General features: G+C 43.8%; 1 protein-coding gene across 1 annotated transcript in view; it reads left to right on the forward strand.

The window, feature by feature from the left end:
- Positions 1-20,561, forward strand: part of LOC147709558 (fucolectin-1-like) — a 226,768-nt gene that overhangs the window by 191,628 nt on the left and 14,579 nt on the right. The window contains exon 3 of the mRNA XM_086926043.1: positions 11,569-11,872. Within this exon, the coding sequence (XP_086782169.1) occupies positions 11,569-11,872 (304 nt within the window). The remainder of the gene's footprint in view (positions 1-11,568; positions 11,873-20,561) is intronic.

A 20,561-nucleotide genomic window follows, 5' to 3' on the forward strand; every position in this document is an offset into this window, starting at 1 on the left:
TGCATTAATTTGCAGGTTCCACTGACAGAGCAGATGGTGACTGCAAACCAATGACGGAAGGAGCCTATCCGGACCAGTCTCTTCTTTGTTTGTTATGTTATCCAAATTCCCCCTTCCCTTAGGGTTCTGAGTATAGACCTGCTGGCATTGCCTAGAGGGATTTGGGACCTAGCATCTCTGTTCCTGTGCAAGAACTGGTAAGAAGTCTAAGTGTACTTGAGTTCTCTTCTGACACCTTACTTAGATATAGTATACCTATATCTATATATGCTTATAGACACATATATACCTATAAGTCACTCCTATGGAAGGCCTTATCAATCCTGGAGGCAGAGTGCTTGGTTTTATGTGAGAAGATGCCCTAGCATGAGCTGTGACCTTCTGCAGCTTTCCGAACCATCTCCTTATAGCTGTTCTATGATATAGCCATACCATATACTCTTGAAGTGCATTAGAACCCTTGCGGATAATGTTAACTTTGGTTTGGCTTTATCAAAACATGTTGTGTAAGGTGTCAAACACTTTAGCCAGACCTGGCTGCGGGGGTAGCATTCCAGCCTTCTAGAGGGAGAAGACATGTAGTTATTGGTTTAGCCGGTTAAAGTTAAACAGAGCCACAGCATCACAAAATGGATCCTGCTGCCACAGACACGAGCCTGCCCTCCTGCTGCTGGATGAAACTCCGGCAGGGGAGCCCTGGACAATAGGTTTCCTGTCCAGGGAGGAACTGGTAACTCCCCAGTCAGGTTTTAGTGTATTGGGACTGGGAGGGCTGCATTCAGTGAATGCTTTCCAGACATTGCCTGGGGCACACAAGGTGCTCCATGCATTTCCCATTTCAAACCGGGTGCTGGGGCACTCTGCCCCAGCTCTGGTGTGAAACTGGACAAAGGGAAAGGGGTGTAACCACCCCCTTTTCAGTTCCATCCATAGGAGGGACCTTAAAGGTAGTCTAGCTCCTAAACTTAGTATACGTATAGGAACCCAGTCCCTAGGACTTTAGATTACCCTGGACGAAACTCTGAAACATAGATCCTTGACCTTTGACATTCCATTTTGACTGGAAGATGGAATACATCTCCCTTGTGGTCAAGGAGTGACCACCCTGTTCAAACAGGCACCAACAGCAACTTTGAGAGTGAAGGGGTAGAAGGTCCCAATCCCTTACTAGCCAATAAAATGAACGTATATTCAACAGGTTTGTCTGGGCAACATGCTTTTTATCTGAGATTTTTCCTAGAAGAGATTCCAATTATGCACTTGTTTGACATGAAGTGTTTGGAAGTTTATTCACACTCTATTCATCAGAGTGGGTGAAAGAAAGAAAACTTGACCAGGCATTACGCCCGTAATTGAGAATCACTAAGAACTTAATTTTATCGATGATGCTGATAGAACATATCAGAATCCACACGCCCAGAGGAAACCCCGGGCCGGATGGCCATGTAAGGGGGCGAAACAGATGTTGGCTGTTAGTTCAAACCTGTTGAACCAAAAGCAACTTTGCCAGTCTGCATTTTTGAGGCTCCGGTCGGATCCTGAAGAATCTGTGACATGGACGTCCAGACATCTCTGACCCCGACCTTCACTCACAGCAAAGCTGAGACCCGTGGCATACACAAGAGACGTGGGACCGGAACTCCTGGACATCCTGCATTTTATAAGCTGCACCTACTTCACGAGGTATCTCGAAGTTGTGCATTGGGGTGCTTGAAGCCCCAGACCCAAGCAACATTTGCATTGAAGATCAGAGGCCCCCACTCCACGAGTGTCCCATGGGCGCCGCTTTTGCATTTCAGCTTAATGCATCTTTGTGGTTCCTTGCCCATTGGCTAGTGAGCCCCCCGAAGATTTTTTTTTAATCTAACTTGCTTTCCTGGTTGCTCCATCTTTACTCCAACTTCCCTGCTAAGGAGAAGTTCCTCTGACCTTGCTGGTCTGCACTGAAGCCAATCTTGACATCCTGCGTGGGTTGCGTTTGCCAAGAACTATTAGGTCCAATCCGATACCAACACCGCAGTCAACTAGATCCTTTGTGGGACAGCTCGAATCAGCTCCTGGTTGTTGACGACGACTCCTGGTCCTCGTGGCCAAAGAGTCAATTTTCACCTTTTCACCTGAAATCACCCGACATTGGCTGGCAGCTTTCCATCGCCATCGTGGTACCTGGCAAGTGACCCAGACTCTGTCCCACCTGCTTTCAGGTTCTTCAGATCTTTGATCTACCCTTGGGTCCACCTGAGCACTTTTCCTCTGGTCGCCCGCAGCACTTCTTTGCAGATCTCCATTGAAATCGACGACGAAACCCGACACCAAAAGAGACCTATGCACCCGGCTTCCGTGGGATAGGTACTCTGGTAGTCTTGAGGGTATTGGCCCTCCTAGTGTCTAAGTTCAAAAGGGTTCTATCGTAGTTTGTTTAGAAGTGTCCTTACTTTGTAAATTTGTAACTTGTTTGTTTCCAATAGAAAGTCAATGGTAACCCACCGCTGTGTTTAGTCACTGCACACATCTTCCGTGGGCCTCCTACATACTAACCTTTGGTTATTTAGAATATCCCCAGTGATTCCACAGGCCCCAGGTCTGCTTTCTAATTCTCGCGTGGTTCTTATACCACTATTTTAGTATATGGTTTGTGAGGGCCCCTGGGCAAAACGTTTACTGTGCAACTTATCATATGCCAATTGAGTAACTTGTATTGTACTTTTACCTCTGACTTCATAAAGAGTGCAGAGAGGGTGTGTTTAGAATAAATGAATACATATATATTTGATGTTTACCTTGGGTGGTGTGCTTTCATTTGGTACTCAAGGGATTATAAGTGGTAAAACAAGTTGCTTAATTCGCTCTCTTAAATCTAAGCTTGAAGACTACTCATCGCTGCTACTCCTAGGATAGCTGTCTATAAGGTTGACTTAACAACCACCATCAATAAGGGTCGATTAGACTGGTGCAAGGTGCCCACTAGAACTAGTGGACATCATATGCCAGGCTAACTTCTCACAGCTATCGATCAAGAAAGACACAGCGTTACCATTTACCTCACCACCTACATAGGAGCCACATTGGCCTACCAGCAGGACTGCTCCAAATAAACAATCCTCCTCCCCCATAGCAGAGTCCTTGGGATTAATTCTCTGGGGAAACAGAGGAAAATAATTATTAAGAGTCAATTGATTTTGCTGGAACCCTGGACTATATGGAATTTTGTTTCTCATGTTTTGCTGCACCATTGGAGCTATGGGCATTTTCATATAGAACGGCCCATCATTTGCATATTCTGCACAGAAGCTGGATGGACTGGTGCTACAGACTGTGAATCCTCCAGATTTGAAGAGGATTCTGTCTACCTGTCCACTTCCAGTGGTCAATTGTACTGCAGAAATAACAAGCAGTGCTGTTGTTCAGCAAATCATTATTAACATTCACTCCCAAATGATGAATTACTCCCCTTCTGCGACCTTTCACATACACTATCACATTTTCCATTCTCACTCCTTGCAACAGATGCACTCCTGAAATTTCAGAATTGGTAGGCAACATAAAATCCATATTAGAACCTTTCATCTGATTACTGAAATTTCTGTGAAACTGATTTGTCTGGGCAGCCATCAGGTTCTTCTTGATCTTTGTCTGCTTCACATCAAACCAATCACTACTAAACTTAACATACTTCAGGATCTCACCAATAGACTCCTTGCACATTACACTTTGCTGAATATGCAAACTAAGCTGAGAACCCAACCCATAACAAAGGCAGACATGAAACAACTAGCCTCTCATATTAAGCAGGCACTGCTCCCAAACTCTTTGCCTGATTAATTGTGTTCTCTGGCACTTTCTTTTTCAAATGCTCCATCACTTTACTGTACTTGTCAGCAATCAACTCAGATTCTGGTTCTGGTTTTTGTTTAAGTTCCAGTTTTCATCCAAAATGTATTTCATTTTCATCAACCTATTTGTGTCAATTGAGCTCTGCAATATTTTTTCAAAATCGTTCAATAAAAGCCCAATATTAATATTTCTTTTTGGGAGAGTAAGCAGTAACGGCAATAGACCTCTCACTTGAAACTGGAGAGAAAACAGAAGATTCTCTGCTAGCACTCAATAAAAATGCCAATATATTTTCTGGTGAGGCACTTAATGATTCACATGAAATTGCAAGTGCTGTTAATAAAAACTAATACTCATCATCATTTCATAAGCAGGCGGACCCTTAGCAGGAATATTCTGCCCCTCGCTAGGTGATTAGGCTTTTTGGAAATAGCAACCCTTATTCTCACTCAAAATATTTCAAAAACCACATTAGACAAGGTAGGATGCAACAGGAAAGGGCAGCGTGGCTATGCCAAAGTTCAGCCAATCGCATCCCAACTCTGACAGCAACCAACCAACAACAGCAACTTTCTGTGGTTACATCTCACCAATCCAAGCACAATTCCTCAACTGACTAACCATGCATTAGAACACAATTGCACAGGTAATGTCAATGAACACAAATAAAGGAAATAATAATGTAAATAAGAAAAAATCATTAAGTTGAAGAAAACAAATCTTGTCACATTCAATTCACACTAAAGCAGACTCCTATCCAATGGCAATTCACTTTCGGCTAGTGTATTTACTCTTGTGCACCAAAGGGAAAATGTCATCAACCTAAATTAGGCACAAAAACCCCTGAAAAGGAAAACTAGTTCATTCAGAAAAAGGCCCTATCTGTATGTATGTGGTGTCTTGAAAATCACAGTTATGTTATGTCATGTTACAGTGATTTCTAGTGTGCACGGCTACTCAAGAGTGTCCCAGCGCGAGGATCCAATAGTGGAAACAGTATGCAACTGGGGAAATTATTCGTAAGTAAAGAGCAGAGTTTTAAGTCTTTTCTTGAACATGGAGGGGTCATGGTTGCTGCAGAGTTCAAGGGGGAGAGAGTTCCAAGCTTCGGCTGCTTTGAAGAATAGAGAGCTGCCTCCAATTCTTGTCCGCCGAAAGCGAGAGATCGCAGCTAGGCACTGTGAAGCGGAAAGCAGATCCATTTGTGGGGTATAAAAACGAAATTGCTTCCTCAGATAGAGGGGCCCTAAGCCATAGAGGGCTCAGTGGACCATAGTGAGAAGCTTACATTTCACTCTTTGGGCCACTGGTAGCCAGTGTAGATCCTGCAATTATATTTGATGCTTGACCTGCATGGAAAACTCTGGCTGCAGTTTTCTGTATTACCTAGAGTTTCTAAAGCTGGTATCCTGGTAGGCCAATATGAAGTGCACTGGCATAGTCAAGGCGGCTAAAGTTCAGAGCGCGCACAACAATTTCCTTGCCGGACCTGGGTAACAGAGGAAGAAACCTCCCAAGAGACTTCAATGTGCCAAAACATTGACCGGTAAGTTTTTTTACATGTGTAGAGAACCTGAGATTTTCCTCAATCCCAACGCCCAGGTTCTTCACTGCCTGTCCAGAAGAGCTGGAAAGTGGATATTCTGTTGGCCAAAGTGCTTCCCTGATCTGTGGGGGAAAGGATATGAATAGGAGGAGTTCGGAATTGTCCTCATTACACTTTAACTGGGCTCTGCAAGCCATTTGAAAACGGCTGATAAACAGTTTTTAGCTTTCCCTTGGGAAAATATCTGAGTCCTTCCAAGTGAAGAGGAGCTGAGTATCATCTGCATAGGTGATGACTTTTGCTCCCAGCTCCTCTGCCAGATATACCAGAGGGGTGACATATACGTTAAAGAGGAGGGGGCTCAGGGTAGAGCCCTGAGGTACTCTAGTAGTACCCTTATGTGTGTTTGATGAGAAAGGAGGTAGTCACACTTGCTGTGATCTGTCAGCAAAAAATGGTTTAATCCAGTCCCATGCAGGGCCGATGACACCAATATTCGCGAGCGTGCTAATAGCAGTGAGTGTGGCACCGTGTTGAAGGCCGCAGAGAGGTCCAATAAGATCCAAGCTTTCTCTAATGGCTTCTGTTACTTTCACAAGCGCCGTCTTCATGCTATAAGTAGCTCTGAACCCTGACTGAGCGGGATGTAATGATCCTGAGGTCTCTACAAAATTGGTCAACTGCTTGAAAACATGCTTTGCACATACCATAGCTACTGCTGGAAGGAGGAAAATAGGGCAAGAGTTGGCACTGTTGGCCCGTCAAAAGATGTTTTTTTAGGCAGAGGGAGACGTTTGGCCTGCTTCCATTCGGGCAGAACTGTGGCAGTTCGGAAAGACATATTGATGAGTAAATAAACTTCAGGATTACCAGCTTCTGCCAGAGCTGCCAACAAGCAGGCATGTCAAGGGTCATTTGGCGAGCCAGATTTCAGGGATTTCAAAATAGTCAATGAGTCTTGGTGAGCAACAGCAGAAAATTCAGACAGGGAGAAGGATGAATTAAAAGCATCATGACTTATTATTATTATTATTATTATTATATTTCTTATATAGCGCCAGAATCGACCCCCGAAGGGGTATCTCCGCGCTTGCCTTGGGAACCCGTCCTGGTTTTTCCCTGTGAGATAGCCCCTACAGGCCATCCCCAAGGTGAAAGCCAGGCATCCCGCCACAGGGGGGGGGGCGTTGTGGAGATTAAGCAAGCTTAATGCCCAGAGTTGCAGAGTGTGAACCCATGATTAGGTCAGGCACCGAAGCGAGAATTATCGAGTCCATGGACATTTGAGCTCAAGACCCTGCCGCGTCGGGAATTGAACCCTGGTTCCGGGTCTGACCTCTGCTTCAGGGTCTGCCTGCTCTAACCAGTGAGCCACACTTCTTGCCAGGTTCAGCGGGGTAAGCAGTTCCTGTTCATGGTCAAAACTGGCTTGTATAGTCTGGATTTTATCAATGAACAAACTTAAAAGTTTCTCACACCAGATGGCTGACGGAGGCACTATCTCCTCTGCGCCCGGGGTCACAAAGCTTTTCATAATGGAAAAAATGTACTTGCCGTTACTGCTGGACTGGGCTATGTGTTCTGCATAATGCTGACTTTTGGTTACATTTATGGAAGCATAGTAGCCTTTCTGGGCCTTCCAAAGTGCTATTTTAGCAAGAGGGCAGTAGGCCATTACCAGTTCTGTTCTAGGTTTTTACAATATGTTTTTTTTCTCTTTCAGCTCCTTTGAAAACCAGGGTTTGGAAGGAGAGATTTTAACCCGCTTTACAGAGCTAGACGGAGCTAGCTGTTCCACTGCCTGTGAAATCCAACTCTCAAAATTTTTCACCGCTCCCTCCAAGCTGGTAGATGGGGGAAGATGAGAGTCTATCAAGGTTAAGCATAAGACTTAGGGATCAATTCTGTGTATGAGCTTCCCCTGGACCAGCTTGCTAGAAGCATGATGCCCCTGAATGGTCCAAGAGAATTTGATCAGAAAATGATCGGACCATGCTACTTGGAGGGGTTCGGTAATGCACACGGGAAAATAACAGCAGATCAAATCTAAAGTATGCCCTCCCTGATGTCTAGGGGTATTAACCCATTGAGTACGTTGAGCGATGTTCAAGAAATCATATAGCTCTGTAGTATCCTTCCCATCTGCACAATCAGTGTGAATGTTAAAATCCACAAGGAGGAAAAACTTAGAAAAATGCATCATTTGAGGAACAACAATTAAATCAAAGGCTTTTAGAAAGTCTCCCGAGGGGCCCGGGGGAGGATAGACCACCATGCCACCCAGCGTAAAATGCAGCAATATCATAATAGAGAAGTCAAGTGCGTCACCTTCCGTAAAGACTTCGCCCCGCCGGAGGGCCCAATTATCTCTGAACACAACAGCATCACCCCCCTTCCTGGTTTACGGTCAGCACTGGAAATCTTATACCCCCTCAAGATCGCAAATTCAATTGTAGGGTAAAAGAACTCACTGAGCCAAGTTTCTGTGATAAAGAATAAATCCAATTGTTCAACTGAGAGCAGTTCAAATATTTTCTGGGCGTGTTTAACCATAGAATGAGCATTAATTAATGCAGCCTAAATAGTGTGCTCTCAAGTAGGGTTAGATGTTTGAGGACCCTGAGATTTGCGATTAGTCCCATTAGTATGTAAGGAGTAATTACAGTTATCGCAGATCATGTACAAATCATCTTTAATAACCCATCCACCAGCACACTTACCACCGCTATAGCGAAGAGCATGCAGCTCCTTGTGGCTGTACGTGAGATATGGACAAGGCACCTCCGCAGGCAATCGGGCAACATGGCTGGCGCTCGCCGCTCCCGGCAGGCGGACAGGTGCAGACCACTCCCTGGATGCGGATGGGTGCAGACGGGCTTGCCTTAGATAGTTGGCTTCCTCATACCAAACGTTGGGCACGTTCCAGTTGTTTTTCTAATTAGATGGAACACATTTTCATAGGACAAAGCATATGCGGACCACATAGGAAGTGTAACTATTATATGCAAATGAGTAAAGTATAAACCAAGCTCAGTGACTGGGGTTAGTGTCTACCGCAATCTGATTGGTGCATTGGTGTTTTAAAATGTGGAGTAAATGAACAACACTGAGTCAGCAGGATTGACGCTGGTAAGAGATAGTGAAATGTGGATTCGAGTGCAGGAGGCTGATAGAACTATAGAGTCTCCGACAGATGGAGACAGAATTATAGCATAATTGAAATGTTGAGTGATCAATTGTATGGGTTATTTTAAGTTTTTAAGGCTGAATTGGAGTTATGGGAGATTTAAAACATCAGTACACCTAGATCTTTGAACTACAGTTGCTTAAGAAAATCCCCAATGCTTGACCTTGCTTATGGAATTCGCCGTACATTAAGTATGAGAGATTGAGAATTACCAACATGGAAGAATGATCATTTAATAGTATTGATCAATAGGATTATTTATAATTTGTTACAAATAGATTGTGGAATATACAGTTGTTGATTGTTATTTTTTCAGATATGGAAAACTGAAATTAGTAAAGATGACAGTTAAAGAACCTAAGTAAGAATGGAGTATTCAAATTAACAGACATCTCAAGGTAGAATAGCAGGCAGGAGAGTCTTGGCGAGAGGAAATAGAAAGCACATGGTTTCACTATTGTGAGATTTTCTTCCATTTTGTTTTTTTCTAGACATATAAGGGGAGAGATATAACAAATAACCCTCTTTGGATTGATTGTAATAATTGACAGCACAAGAGTGGCTTACAGAGTTTTTAATTGGTATGTCTTGTTGACTAGGGAGGTGGTGATTGGGTAGCTTGGTGATTCACATTCAGCACATAATAAGAACACCGACATCGGGTTTTCTTTTTTAAATTGATTTTTTGGATTGATGATCGATGATAAACTGATAAATGAACAATTGTGGGATAAATAAACATAGGTATGTCCCTTTGAATATTTTTTCTCTGAAACAGTGTGTGGAGAGTAAATTGTCAATTCAATGTATAAGTGTGTTTTAACTGAGACCATCAATATAGAGACACTGTTTTCAATTATTGTGTTCTGGGATATTATCTACAGAATGGGGATAGGCAGGAGTATGGAAAATACAGTTGTTGGGTTTAAAGAAACTGGCCCTTTTGTTTTGGAATTTGATCATTAATATTTGCCTTGTAGCCCTGATGACGTCTGCCAATGAACGAAACATGTAGGCTGACAAGAATGATTTGATCATAAACATGTGATGATGTCATTGACATTTCTGGAACAAAATTAATATTTTGTCACAACAAAGACCTGCAACCCGAACTCTTTTCGTGGATTAATTGTCAAATTGTGGACTGAAATAATTGCATCTACTTCGCGAGCGCTCCTTTTCCATTAGCAGTAATAGCAACTAGAGCATTGCCTTCCTAAAATGGCGGCCTCTATTGTCTGCAGTATGTTTTTTTTGATAAGTTCAACAACAGTAATTCGACAATCGAACCAACACATAATTAACCAACACTTCTCTAACGCGAATCACAAATAAGAATAGTTAATCAAAATCACAGTAATTAAACCTCCAATTGAGCCCAGAATCAACATTGCATAATCAAATACCTCACTCACAGCATAACAATCCATCAATTAGAACAGGCCACTATATTCAGTACCACACCGGAACACTCTCAGTCACCAAAATGCCATCAGAATCAAATGAATCTTTAAATACTTACGATCCAACTTGTTCAGAAGCAGCACCACAAACCAAGAACACAGCAAAATCCACTATGACTAGGGACAGGGCAAAAAGGGAAATTTATAAAGCAGAAAGGACGTGTTCTTAACTCGCAACACTCCTCTGCTACCACAAATTTGTGGGTAAGGGGGACCCTGCAATTTTGAAAGCACAAAATTGTACCTTCAAAGAACACCAACAATTTGATGAATTGGAGACACTGTTAAAACTCAGTTTCAAAAGTTAATGTGTCCAAGAGGTAAGGCTCCTCCCAAAAAAGCACACATATCCGAATTACAGTCAATAAATGTAAACAGCCTGCTCAAAAACTTCTAGTTTTAGATCAACTGAATAGTTGAAATGATTTATTACAAAATTATAAAATGTAGAACAGAATGATTACCATGAAGGCTCTCAGAAAATGTGGCATTACAGAAAAGTGTGCCGTCAAAAATATTCTAAGTTCCAAGTGGGCAGCAAAATCAAGAGAGAAACAGACAGCATCCCTAGTAGTATTAAGGAAAGATCTCTCAGACCTCCAAAACTGAGGGATTTTATATATTATCTTCAAATTGGAAATCACTAAAACTGCTGAATCATAATGGTATGATCAAATGTGTTGCTTTCTCTGCAAATCAGAGCACAACTTTACTAAGTGTCATATTGTCATAGAACCTGAGCACTATCCCACTACATGAATATTGATTCAGAAAACTCTATATTAATGCCATCCGGAGATGGTGACAAACTAGATCCGTGAACAGCAATGAATAGTATACAGTGAGCTAATGGAACAACCAGGAAGAAAAATACCCATGAAAATAAGCAAACATGATTCTGCTTAAGTGTGTACTGCAGAAATGACAGATAGCGAATTGTGCAGGGAAAGGCATCCATTTTAAACAATATGACTGCTAGGCCCAAATTGATGCCTATTTAACAAAGGTCTGGAAAACACTCTTCTATGTGCTATGGGAAATTAGTTTTAAAGACAATAGTACAATATTTATGTGTACATATGTAATTGAGTGTAAAACCACATTGCATATGCTGTTAATGCTGCACAAAAATATGAATGCATACAATTTCTAACAATATGTAGAAGATAATTACTCATAGACTAAAAGATGTATAGATGTAGAATAGATGTATAATTTTGATTATCCTGCGATTTCGAATATGCCGGCAAAATGTTACTTGAGACCACTAGAGTTGGTGCAGGTATCTGTGTGCAAAGCCTTTAAAGTGATTCACGTTGGTCAAGTATGCATGTCTTGCATGCCTTTAATTGTTTGCAGTATTTATGATGTAAAAACCTGTAGCATAGGGGCACTGATTTCTAAACACCCTTGTGTACCCGGTAAATGCATTAATGAAAAAATATGCTATTAGATAAACATTTTTTAGCGCTGGGTATTATACTAGTGACGTAACCCCTACAGGCCTCTTCTAACCTAATGCGCTTGTCTACTTTCAGGTGAAAATGTGGCTCTTGGCGGTCGAGCCACACAGTCAAGTATTCTTCTTCACGACGCGAACCACGTGGGTTTCATTTCCCATGCGATCAATGCAATAGATGGAAATCTGGATTCAGCTTTTTCCCATGGATCCTGCACCCATACAGAGAATGACGATGGTCCCTGGTGGAGGGTGGATTTATTGAGCACATATAAAGTTAATGCCATTTCTGTCACCGCCAGAATTAACTATTCGCAAAGGTTGAATGGAACAGAAATTCTCGTTGGGAATTCACTCAAGAACTATGGAAATGACAATGCAAAGTAAAGTTAAAAGTTTTTTCAATTTTAGTTGCCATTTATAGACAACAGATGCTTGTTAGTTAGATCTGTGTTGTGATATTTGTATTCCAACGTTTGCAGCTTCAAACCTGCTTTCAATTAGAGTACTTTGTGGAGTCTCTAACTTGAAATTAAGTATTTACTGTCCCAGATACATATTTTAAATTAATTGTATGTGAAAAATAGCAGATCTCCTATATTAGACACACTTCAGGACATCTGTACTGGTTTATGAGCTTTACCCTACTTTTTAAGAGTTCAACTAGTTATTTCCTTTATTACATTATTTTTGTTCCATTGAGATCCAGACTTTCTCTCTAGATATGAAGTGGACTACTTTATGCCGCTCTACTCACAGAGTATATCTTTAGCACTTATGACTGGTGCACTTCTACATCCGATGCAATTCTGGGAACTGGGCCAGAATTAGTCACTTACTAAATGATGCTGTGGCGCGTTTACTTGTGCTAAGAGTAAACCTGACTGAATCTGGCCCCCCTTCAAACATATTGATCAGATCAGATTATATATTATTGTTCCAGTTACTTAAAACCATATACAATATCACACATTTATAAAAAAAGAAAAGCTAACATTTAAATACTGACAATCCGCCCAAATTAAAAAATATATACAAAAAGGCATAAAAATGTATTCCTTTTGTTTTAATTGTCCCCCAATTAGGTCATCAAAGATTTGCATTCCCACTTCCTACTTGCTAAAGTTACAAAATGTCCCTGCCTGTCCCACTCGTGTTGGTGACGTGCCCCTAAAACATAATAAATTGACTCACATATTTTTCTTATGTCTTTTGTATTAAAAGTCTGTTTCAGTAAGTTTTATGACGTAACCATACATACTGTTACCACATACGCCTTTTTATTTCTGCCCGTACAACATGTGCGTCATCATCACGCTTGCATTTTGTACGATCATTTTTACAACAATATGCCTTTACTACGCATGCCTTTACCACAATAATATCATCATAAAGGCATGCTTGGTAAGGGTCTGTAGGTGTTCAATTTACATGCGTGGTAAAGGCATTACCTTTGTAATGGCATGCGTACCGTTGCGACACACTGGCATGAACGTTCCAGATTTTTTGCTGTTTCTCCTCACGTGATCCGTTCACAGTGCTAAATAGACACTTTGAATGGACTAACATTTTCTGACAAGACAGAGAGGGCAGAACTGGAGAAAACTTTCTTCTACTGCAGCCCCCTGCCCATTCTTGAACCTTAAGTCTGCCGATCTAAGGGAGAGCCGGAAGGGTCCTGAGAAGCAGAGGTGAGTTGAACGCTGCCTGGTATGCCTGCACCTGGCCCTGACCCCTAAAACTACCCCCTGTCTCAGCCCCCAGCCCTCTGTCTTGAACCCTAAATCTGTCCCTTTTCTTGGCCCTGATCCTTAAAGCTGTGACCCCTGCCGCAGTCCCCACCCGGCCATGAGCTCCTAACCCATGACCATTACCATCCATTACAACGAACATGCCTTTACCACAGCATATTCATGGTAAAAGCTTTGTAGTTACGGACATTCGTGGTGAAGGAATGTTCCTTGTAACCCATTCCTGCTAATGGTCATGCGTGGTTAAGATCCTATAATAATGGTTGTTTCACGTTTCAGTAGATTCTTGCGAATGTCCAGACACTCAGGACATAAATAGAGAATGTGTTCCTGTGTTTCCCTCTCCCAGCGTCAAAGATGGCACTTGTTGTTTAATCCTGAGGGGTTTTCCATCATGCCTCAAACTGATAAAAAGGTAGAGGAGGCTAAAGCATAAAAAAGATGATATTACCTTTGTGCTGAAGTTGAAATCTAGGTATGGTTTTTGTATCGTGCAAGACTCTAGAACATATTTGGAGTTTTTATATTGTGACACCCTCTCAGAGTCTAAGAGGCATCTGGTTGTTTGGTTAAAACTTCGGAGTGGCTTTCGTCATTTTTTGCAATTTATGATCAGCGGATTATACTTGGTCAGCGTGTCATTAACACCAGGCTCTGCCACTGGTACTTTACTGTGTGGTTTAGAAACTTCATTTCTAATGTTATATCCTATGGTGTTATGAGCCGCCCCTTAACTGACTATGCAATGGTGGATACCGTTAATTGTAATCCGGGCTGCAATCTGCATTAGTCCCAGTTCTTATTTTATTAGAAAGTGGTGTAGCTTTTCATTCCTGATACCACTCGTAACCACAGTTTCTACTTTCATAATGGTACCCGGAGGCCAACAAATTTTACCATATGTACAAACTGGAACCAACTTGCCGTTAGTCACTGTTACCATAGTGCCTATAGCACTCCCACCGTATTTAAATGCAGTGGGGCTTATCTACAAGCCCATTGAGCTGCCCGTAAGTCACTTTTTCCAATGTCAAGTGATGCACCGGTGGTGGAAGGGCCTCTTAAATAAGCCCCTTGCACTGCCAGAGCGCCACTTTTTGCGATCCTCCAGTGGCGCAGGAGACTGCTTCATATTAACCAGGCAGCAGTAAGCCACTTTTTTTGCTTAATTCTGCCTTGTAAATATTGTTCCCTTTAATGCAGTTTTTTGCGTTAAAGAGACGTGCAATGAGTGTTGCTGGGACGTTCCTAGCAACATCCATGTCTTTTTGACCCTGCCCAAGGTTTATGAGGACTCGCAACTCTGAGGCAGCGCCAAGAACATCCCTTTCTGCACAAAAACAGTCATCCCTGCAACACAGGCACCCTTGCACCATGGTGCAAATGTGACTGCATTGGTGCAGAGCAGTACATTGTGTGCTAGCGCAGGGGAAAAAGACAGGAATGCACTGTATCTGATAGATACAACACATTCCTGCCCTTTTCTTTTGCTAAAGGGCAGGGCAGGAGCAAGGCCTACAGCACTGCCCTATGGCAAAAATACATACAAGAGGCCCAAAGTTTTTCATCATTCAAGAGATTACTTCAATTTCTGCCGCAGGTGTTCCATATAGGTGTTGCTGTTTATTTATTGTCCTATATTGCATCCCAAGGTATGAATAAATGGACACCAGCTCATTTTCATCTGGGCCAAAAAACAGGTTCAAAGCATAACTTTCGTTTTGTTAATCTGTAGGTTACGTTGTCCACGTTATATACATGTAGTCTGGTGATCTGGATTTGGAGGTCGCAATGTAGTAGTTGATAAAATGAGTCCTCCGCGTATGATGGGAATTCCATTTTGGTGTTTTACGCTGCATTGGCAGTGTGGAAACTGGCGGTGCTTGCAGGAAGAAAGTAGTACTTAATTCCAGATTTCAACATCTACAAATAAAATGTCGGCTGACGAGTTAAGGGAAAGGGAGGAAGCTGCCTTATCTGTTTTTGATCTTACCGCGAACAGACCTCTTATTAGTAACACAACACCCAGATGCTAACAAAGTGGACGCCCTGTCACGCCTTAAGAGGTTGGAAAAATTGGAACGAGCAGAACTATCTAAATGGTGGAAAGCAAACTCTTTAATTAAGTATTTGGAAGTGAAACGAATTCCGAGAGGACTCAGAATTATAGTGGCGCCCACCTATGAAGATCCAAACCCTAAGATGTTAAGGGAATGAGCAGAGGACAATCATGAATCCTCGGCCAGAATGTTACTTATTCATATTAAATATGCTGAAACAGACAGAATTAAAATTATTGAAGAAATTAATGAAATCTGGGAATTTCTGGCAAAAGAGAGCGATTAAGATTTTATAGTCAAATTCAAGGGAGAGATGCAAACGAGATTGCGTACATTAGAAACCTCAATTAAATAACAAAGGCCCAGAAATTCTTGCACAATAAATTGGACTATGAGAAAGGCCAGATTTATACATTTGCCAAGAAATTTGAGATGAGAAGACAAAAAATCAACATGGCAAGCAAAAATACAGCACAAGGCTAGTCTGAGTTGAGCAGTGCAGTGAGCTCGAAAGTCGATACAGATGCAGATGAAGGGTCCAGCAATCGCGACATACACAGTGGGCCTGCACGATCAGTAATTGATGAATTTGCTTTTTTAGAACAGGAGCGGAGATTCAATCTAAGACCCAGACAATTTGTCCAGTATGCCAAACCTCAAAGGGGAAGAGGCAAAGGCACAAGAGGGGGAAAGGGGAAAAATTATGCAGATGCAGGAGAGAACTTGAAGAGCAAGAAGAACAAATAGAGGAAGATAACATCACTATTGTAAACCTGACTAACATCAGTCTGACATAATCAGAAGAGAACATTTTCAAGTTAGGTTTATCATTCTGCCCAGAAGAAGATTTTGACTATGTAACCACGAGAAAAGACACTTTCAAATTCCAACGCACCCTGAAATTGAAAAACTAAATTTCTCCAACTCCAGTAAGAAATTCTCCTGAGATAAGCGAAAACAATGAACTGAGAGTTGATGATATGAACCTCGGGCCTCATTTATGAGGCCTTGCGTCACTTTTGCGCTGCGGATGCGTCACTTTTTGTGACGCATCGGCAGCGTAAAACATGCGCCTTGTTGCGCCATATTTAAAAAGTGACACATCTAGGTAGATGCGTCACTTTTTAAACCCCTGCGCCACATTATACCTGCGTCAGGTATAATGTATGCAGAGGGGGCGTTCCCCCGCAAAAAGCCTCGTAATAGTGACGCAGTGAAATCTATGAGATTTCACTGCGTCACTTTTAGGATGCGGTTGCGTCAAAATCTTGCGCCTGCCTCACAGCAGGCATAAGACTGACGCAAGCCCTTTCACATGGGGCTTTCCCCATGTGAAAGGACGCATTGCTGGAGTTGCGTCACTTTTGTGACACACTCCAGCAATGCTTCACTTTTGCGCTTACAGATGCGTCAGAAATACTGACGTATCTGTAAGTCCTTGCGACATGATGCGCCATACATTAAATATGACGCATCATTTCACGCAGCGATGCGTCACTTTTCATAAATGAGGCCCCTGATGTTAGATGTATACCGAATGCAAGAAAGCACAGCAAGCACAGGAATGGAAGCAGTGATTGGAGAGAGCCTAGGACAGGCACCTACAGTAGCAGAAGAAAGACTACATATCATGAGTAAGGATCCTGCGGCCTTCAGACCAGCTTCTAGATTTACTCCCATGACAGGGAAAGACTCAATAGACATTTGCAATGAGTTAGTTGTGAATGATTTGAAAAAACTTTCAACCAGTACCCTCACAAAAACTAATAAATTCTCCCAGCAGCAAAAATATTACTATGCGTTGGTGAATAAATTGGCGACAAATTCAGACTGCATAGTATGTAATGCCGACAAGGGAGGGAATGTGGTGCTGTGGCGGAGAAATCAATATATCTTACAGGCTTACAAACAGTTAAACAATTGTTCTAACTATGTAAGAGTGTCAGAATCAATCATGTTCTATAGTCATTCAATAAGCAGCTGTAAACTGTCTGTTTGGTATTTGCAAGGTCGGAGAGAGAGAAAATGGCATTTTCTCAAAATAGAAAAACCAGTAACACCTGTAATGTACTTGATACCAAAAGTGCACAAAGACCTGCACAATCCCCCAGGCCGCCCCATAATATCTGCAATCCACAGTGCTCTTTCCAACACCTCGAAGTACATAGACTCATTTCTATGCCCATTGACAAAGTCCCTTCCTTCATACATTCAGGATACGGGGGATTTTTTTAAAAAGGTGTATGACCTGCCTTGGGAGGAGGATTTTCTGCTAGCAACAATTGACGTCACAAGTCTGTACACTAGTATATTGGTGTGTGTTGTTGCAGTCGTGAACCCGTGGGATTGGAGAGGGGCGCAAGTTCATTCTCACTGGTTGCTCTCAGTCTAGTGATTCGAGGAGTGTCACAGTGGCCACATAAGCGTGCAAATGAGAGGCAATTGGGAGTGTTTCAGCTGGTGCTTGCTGCAATGGGTGCAGCCGCACCCAGCGTCCATCTGCTGCACCACAGTGTTGAGCTCGGAGAGGATGGCGATCTTGCGTTCAGGGATTGACACATGTAAATAAATGTGTGTTTTATTGGGTGTGGAGAACATGGGTGGCTGTGGAAAGATCACAATGGATAGGCACGCGAGTATGACCCCTGTCGTCTCGAAATGGCATTCCTGCCATCTTTTAGTGGAAAAACGTGCGAGCCTTTGGCTCAAACGGGAGAGGAGAGAGGCTGCTGATCTGACGAGGGCTCATTGGATGGAGGAGCATGGGACCCCCGATGGTCATTGTCGATGTCAGACATCTTGAGAGTCACCACATCAAAAGTGACAAGAACCAGGGGCCTTATTTATGAAGGCCTTGCGCCGCCGGTGCGTCACTTTTTCCCATTTTAAAAGTGGCGCACCGGCAGCGCAAGGCCTTCATAAATAAGGCCCCTGGGCTTTAAAGGGGATGAAAAAACTGGGGGCCTCTCAAGGGGGCGTTGCTAAAGTAATTAAGGGCGTGGTTTATAAACACTTAGGCTAAAAATGTGCTTAGCATAGTGTGCGACGCTCGAGTTTGTCGTTCCGGTGCATCCAGAAAAGGCAGTATAACACACTATGGGATGCCAAAGGCTTTAATGTAGAGGCGTGCAAAAGCATAAGCATGTAGGACCTACAAGGACCACGAGTGAAGGGAAGTCTGGGAGAAATTATAACGACCAAACAGAAGGTGTGCACGCACACAGATGGCAGCGTGGATTTTTGTGGGGACCTCTGTCGGTATAGGCATTGGTGTGAGGGGCATGTGCGGGTCTTTTACGGCGAAGAACATTCAGCTGTATGTATCCCTTGCACATTGCGTCTTCGGTCGAGGGTTCGTGGCCTTCTGGTTGTGGGAATAACCCTCGCATGTGCCTATTCAGTGGGCACCAACATATACTTACTCACCGGTCTACATTCTGCATACCATTCTTGCCAATACCAGGAAATAATGTCAGCCAACAATAGCGGTTCTTAATGGTGGTCATTGTTGGCCGCAGATTTATTAATATCAAACACATATTAAAAACATACTGGTTATGCAATCTTCATTTGCGAACTCTAGCCATCAATAATGCACATCAAATTACAGATTATGACACCCTCCATGATAACAGGTGTCAGTCATTTTGTGCACTCCTCAGTTCGTAAATGGCACTTGTACATAACCAGTTCCTTGTCAGTCTATTGGTGTTCCAGTGGTTGGTTGGCCACGCCCTTCTGCGTGTCATGGAGGGGAGCTTAACTGTCTGGAGTTAGGCCCCCAGCTCGCTACCATTTGCGCCCTGCCGTCCGGCCGGGTCTGGGCCGCGAGTGCCGTCTTCTCCTGTTACTCCCCTCCTTTGTGCGGCCACGTCACCCTGCCGTGCAGCATTCAAAAGTGAGTGGCCCTCCTCCTACACACCGCCCGCCGGTGTGTTTCGTTAGCCAACCATTGTAGGATTTCTGCCACGCCGCAGGGAGGCTTACGTCTTTCTGCGGCTCCCCCCCTGCCCCTGGTTTGTGGCTCTCCCCCTCGTCCTCTAAACACAACCTGCGAGTGCCATTGCGCCCCACAGGTTGTCCCAGAACACCTCCATTCCCTTGTCAGAGAGATGCACCCCATCTTGACCATAGAGCTCCGGGCGGCCCGGGTGGATGAGGCCGTGCCGGATTGATTCCAGGCCATTGGTAGAACAGAACTTGTGCATAGCGATATTCAGTTTGCGCTTCGTATTATCTACTGCCTTGTTGGAGTCAGCACCTTTCCAGTGCCTTCTGCTGATCATTTCGGACCAGACCACTGTTGTGGGGCCCAGCCACGCTGCTGCTTTGGTGAGGTCCTTTTGAATGGCCTGACCCACCGCCTTGCGTCCCAGTCATGCTAGATCGTTACCCCCGAGATGTATGATCAGGACATCGGGCAGCCACGCTGAGTCTGCCATGAGGCCGTCCAGCGTTGGCAGTAGCTGCTCCCATCTCATGCCCGGCTGTCCTATCCAGCGGATGTATGTCGCCTTGTGTCTGCTTGCCTTGTGCCCCGATCGCCGCCACCACGACTCCATTCTGGACACGAATGAATGTCCCACCACCCAGACAAGCCGCGGGCGTACCCCTGTCAAGAGAAAACGTTCCATTAAGGTGGCTTGCTGCGCACCGTGTGTGGTCGAGGGAGGGCAAGAACCCTGCCGTGCAGCATCCCAAGGTGGCTGCTCCCCCCCCACCACCACCCCCCTTTTTTTTTTTTTTTATAAAAGGTGTGGGCGTATATATGACTTGTAGGCCCTGGAACGCCATCTGCCCACAGCCTGGATCCTGTCCTCCGGCATGCCGAGCTGCGCTGCCGAGGTCACTGCGCCGATCCTGAAGGAGTGAGGGGCAAATGCTGATGCCCGGAACCCGGCCTTACCAAGACCCTGGTGCATCTCCGCCGTGAATTGGAACCTGCTCAGGTTCCTTCCATCCTGATGAATGAAGAGGGGGCCCTCGCCAGCCGGGCGGGCCGCCATGTATTTAAATAGCCAGCACACCGCGCAGAGCTCGACCTCTGGGATGCAATGGAGACGTATCGTCATCCCCTTTCGTGCCCTGTCCGTCTTGGACTGTCTCAGCGTGAGTTCCACGGCCCTTGCCATCGGTTTGATGTCCCTAGCTTGTAGGCAACGCTGCGCTGGGCCTTCTCTGTTGGGTGCCACTATCTCACTTATTCGGAATGCCCCGAAGAATGCTGTGGTAAATGCTGCCCTGAACAGTAGCAGCTCGTA

Source organism: Lissotriton vulgaris, chromosome 6 (genome assembly GCF_964263255.1).
Source record: "Lissotriton vulgaris chromosome 6, aLisVul1.2, whole genome shotgun sequence".
Taxonomy (NCBI): Eukaryota; Metazoa; Chordata; class Amphibia; order Caudata; family Salamandridae; genus Lissotriton; species Lissotriton vulgaris.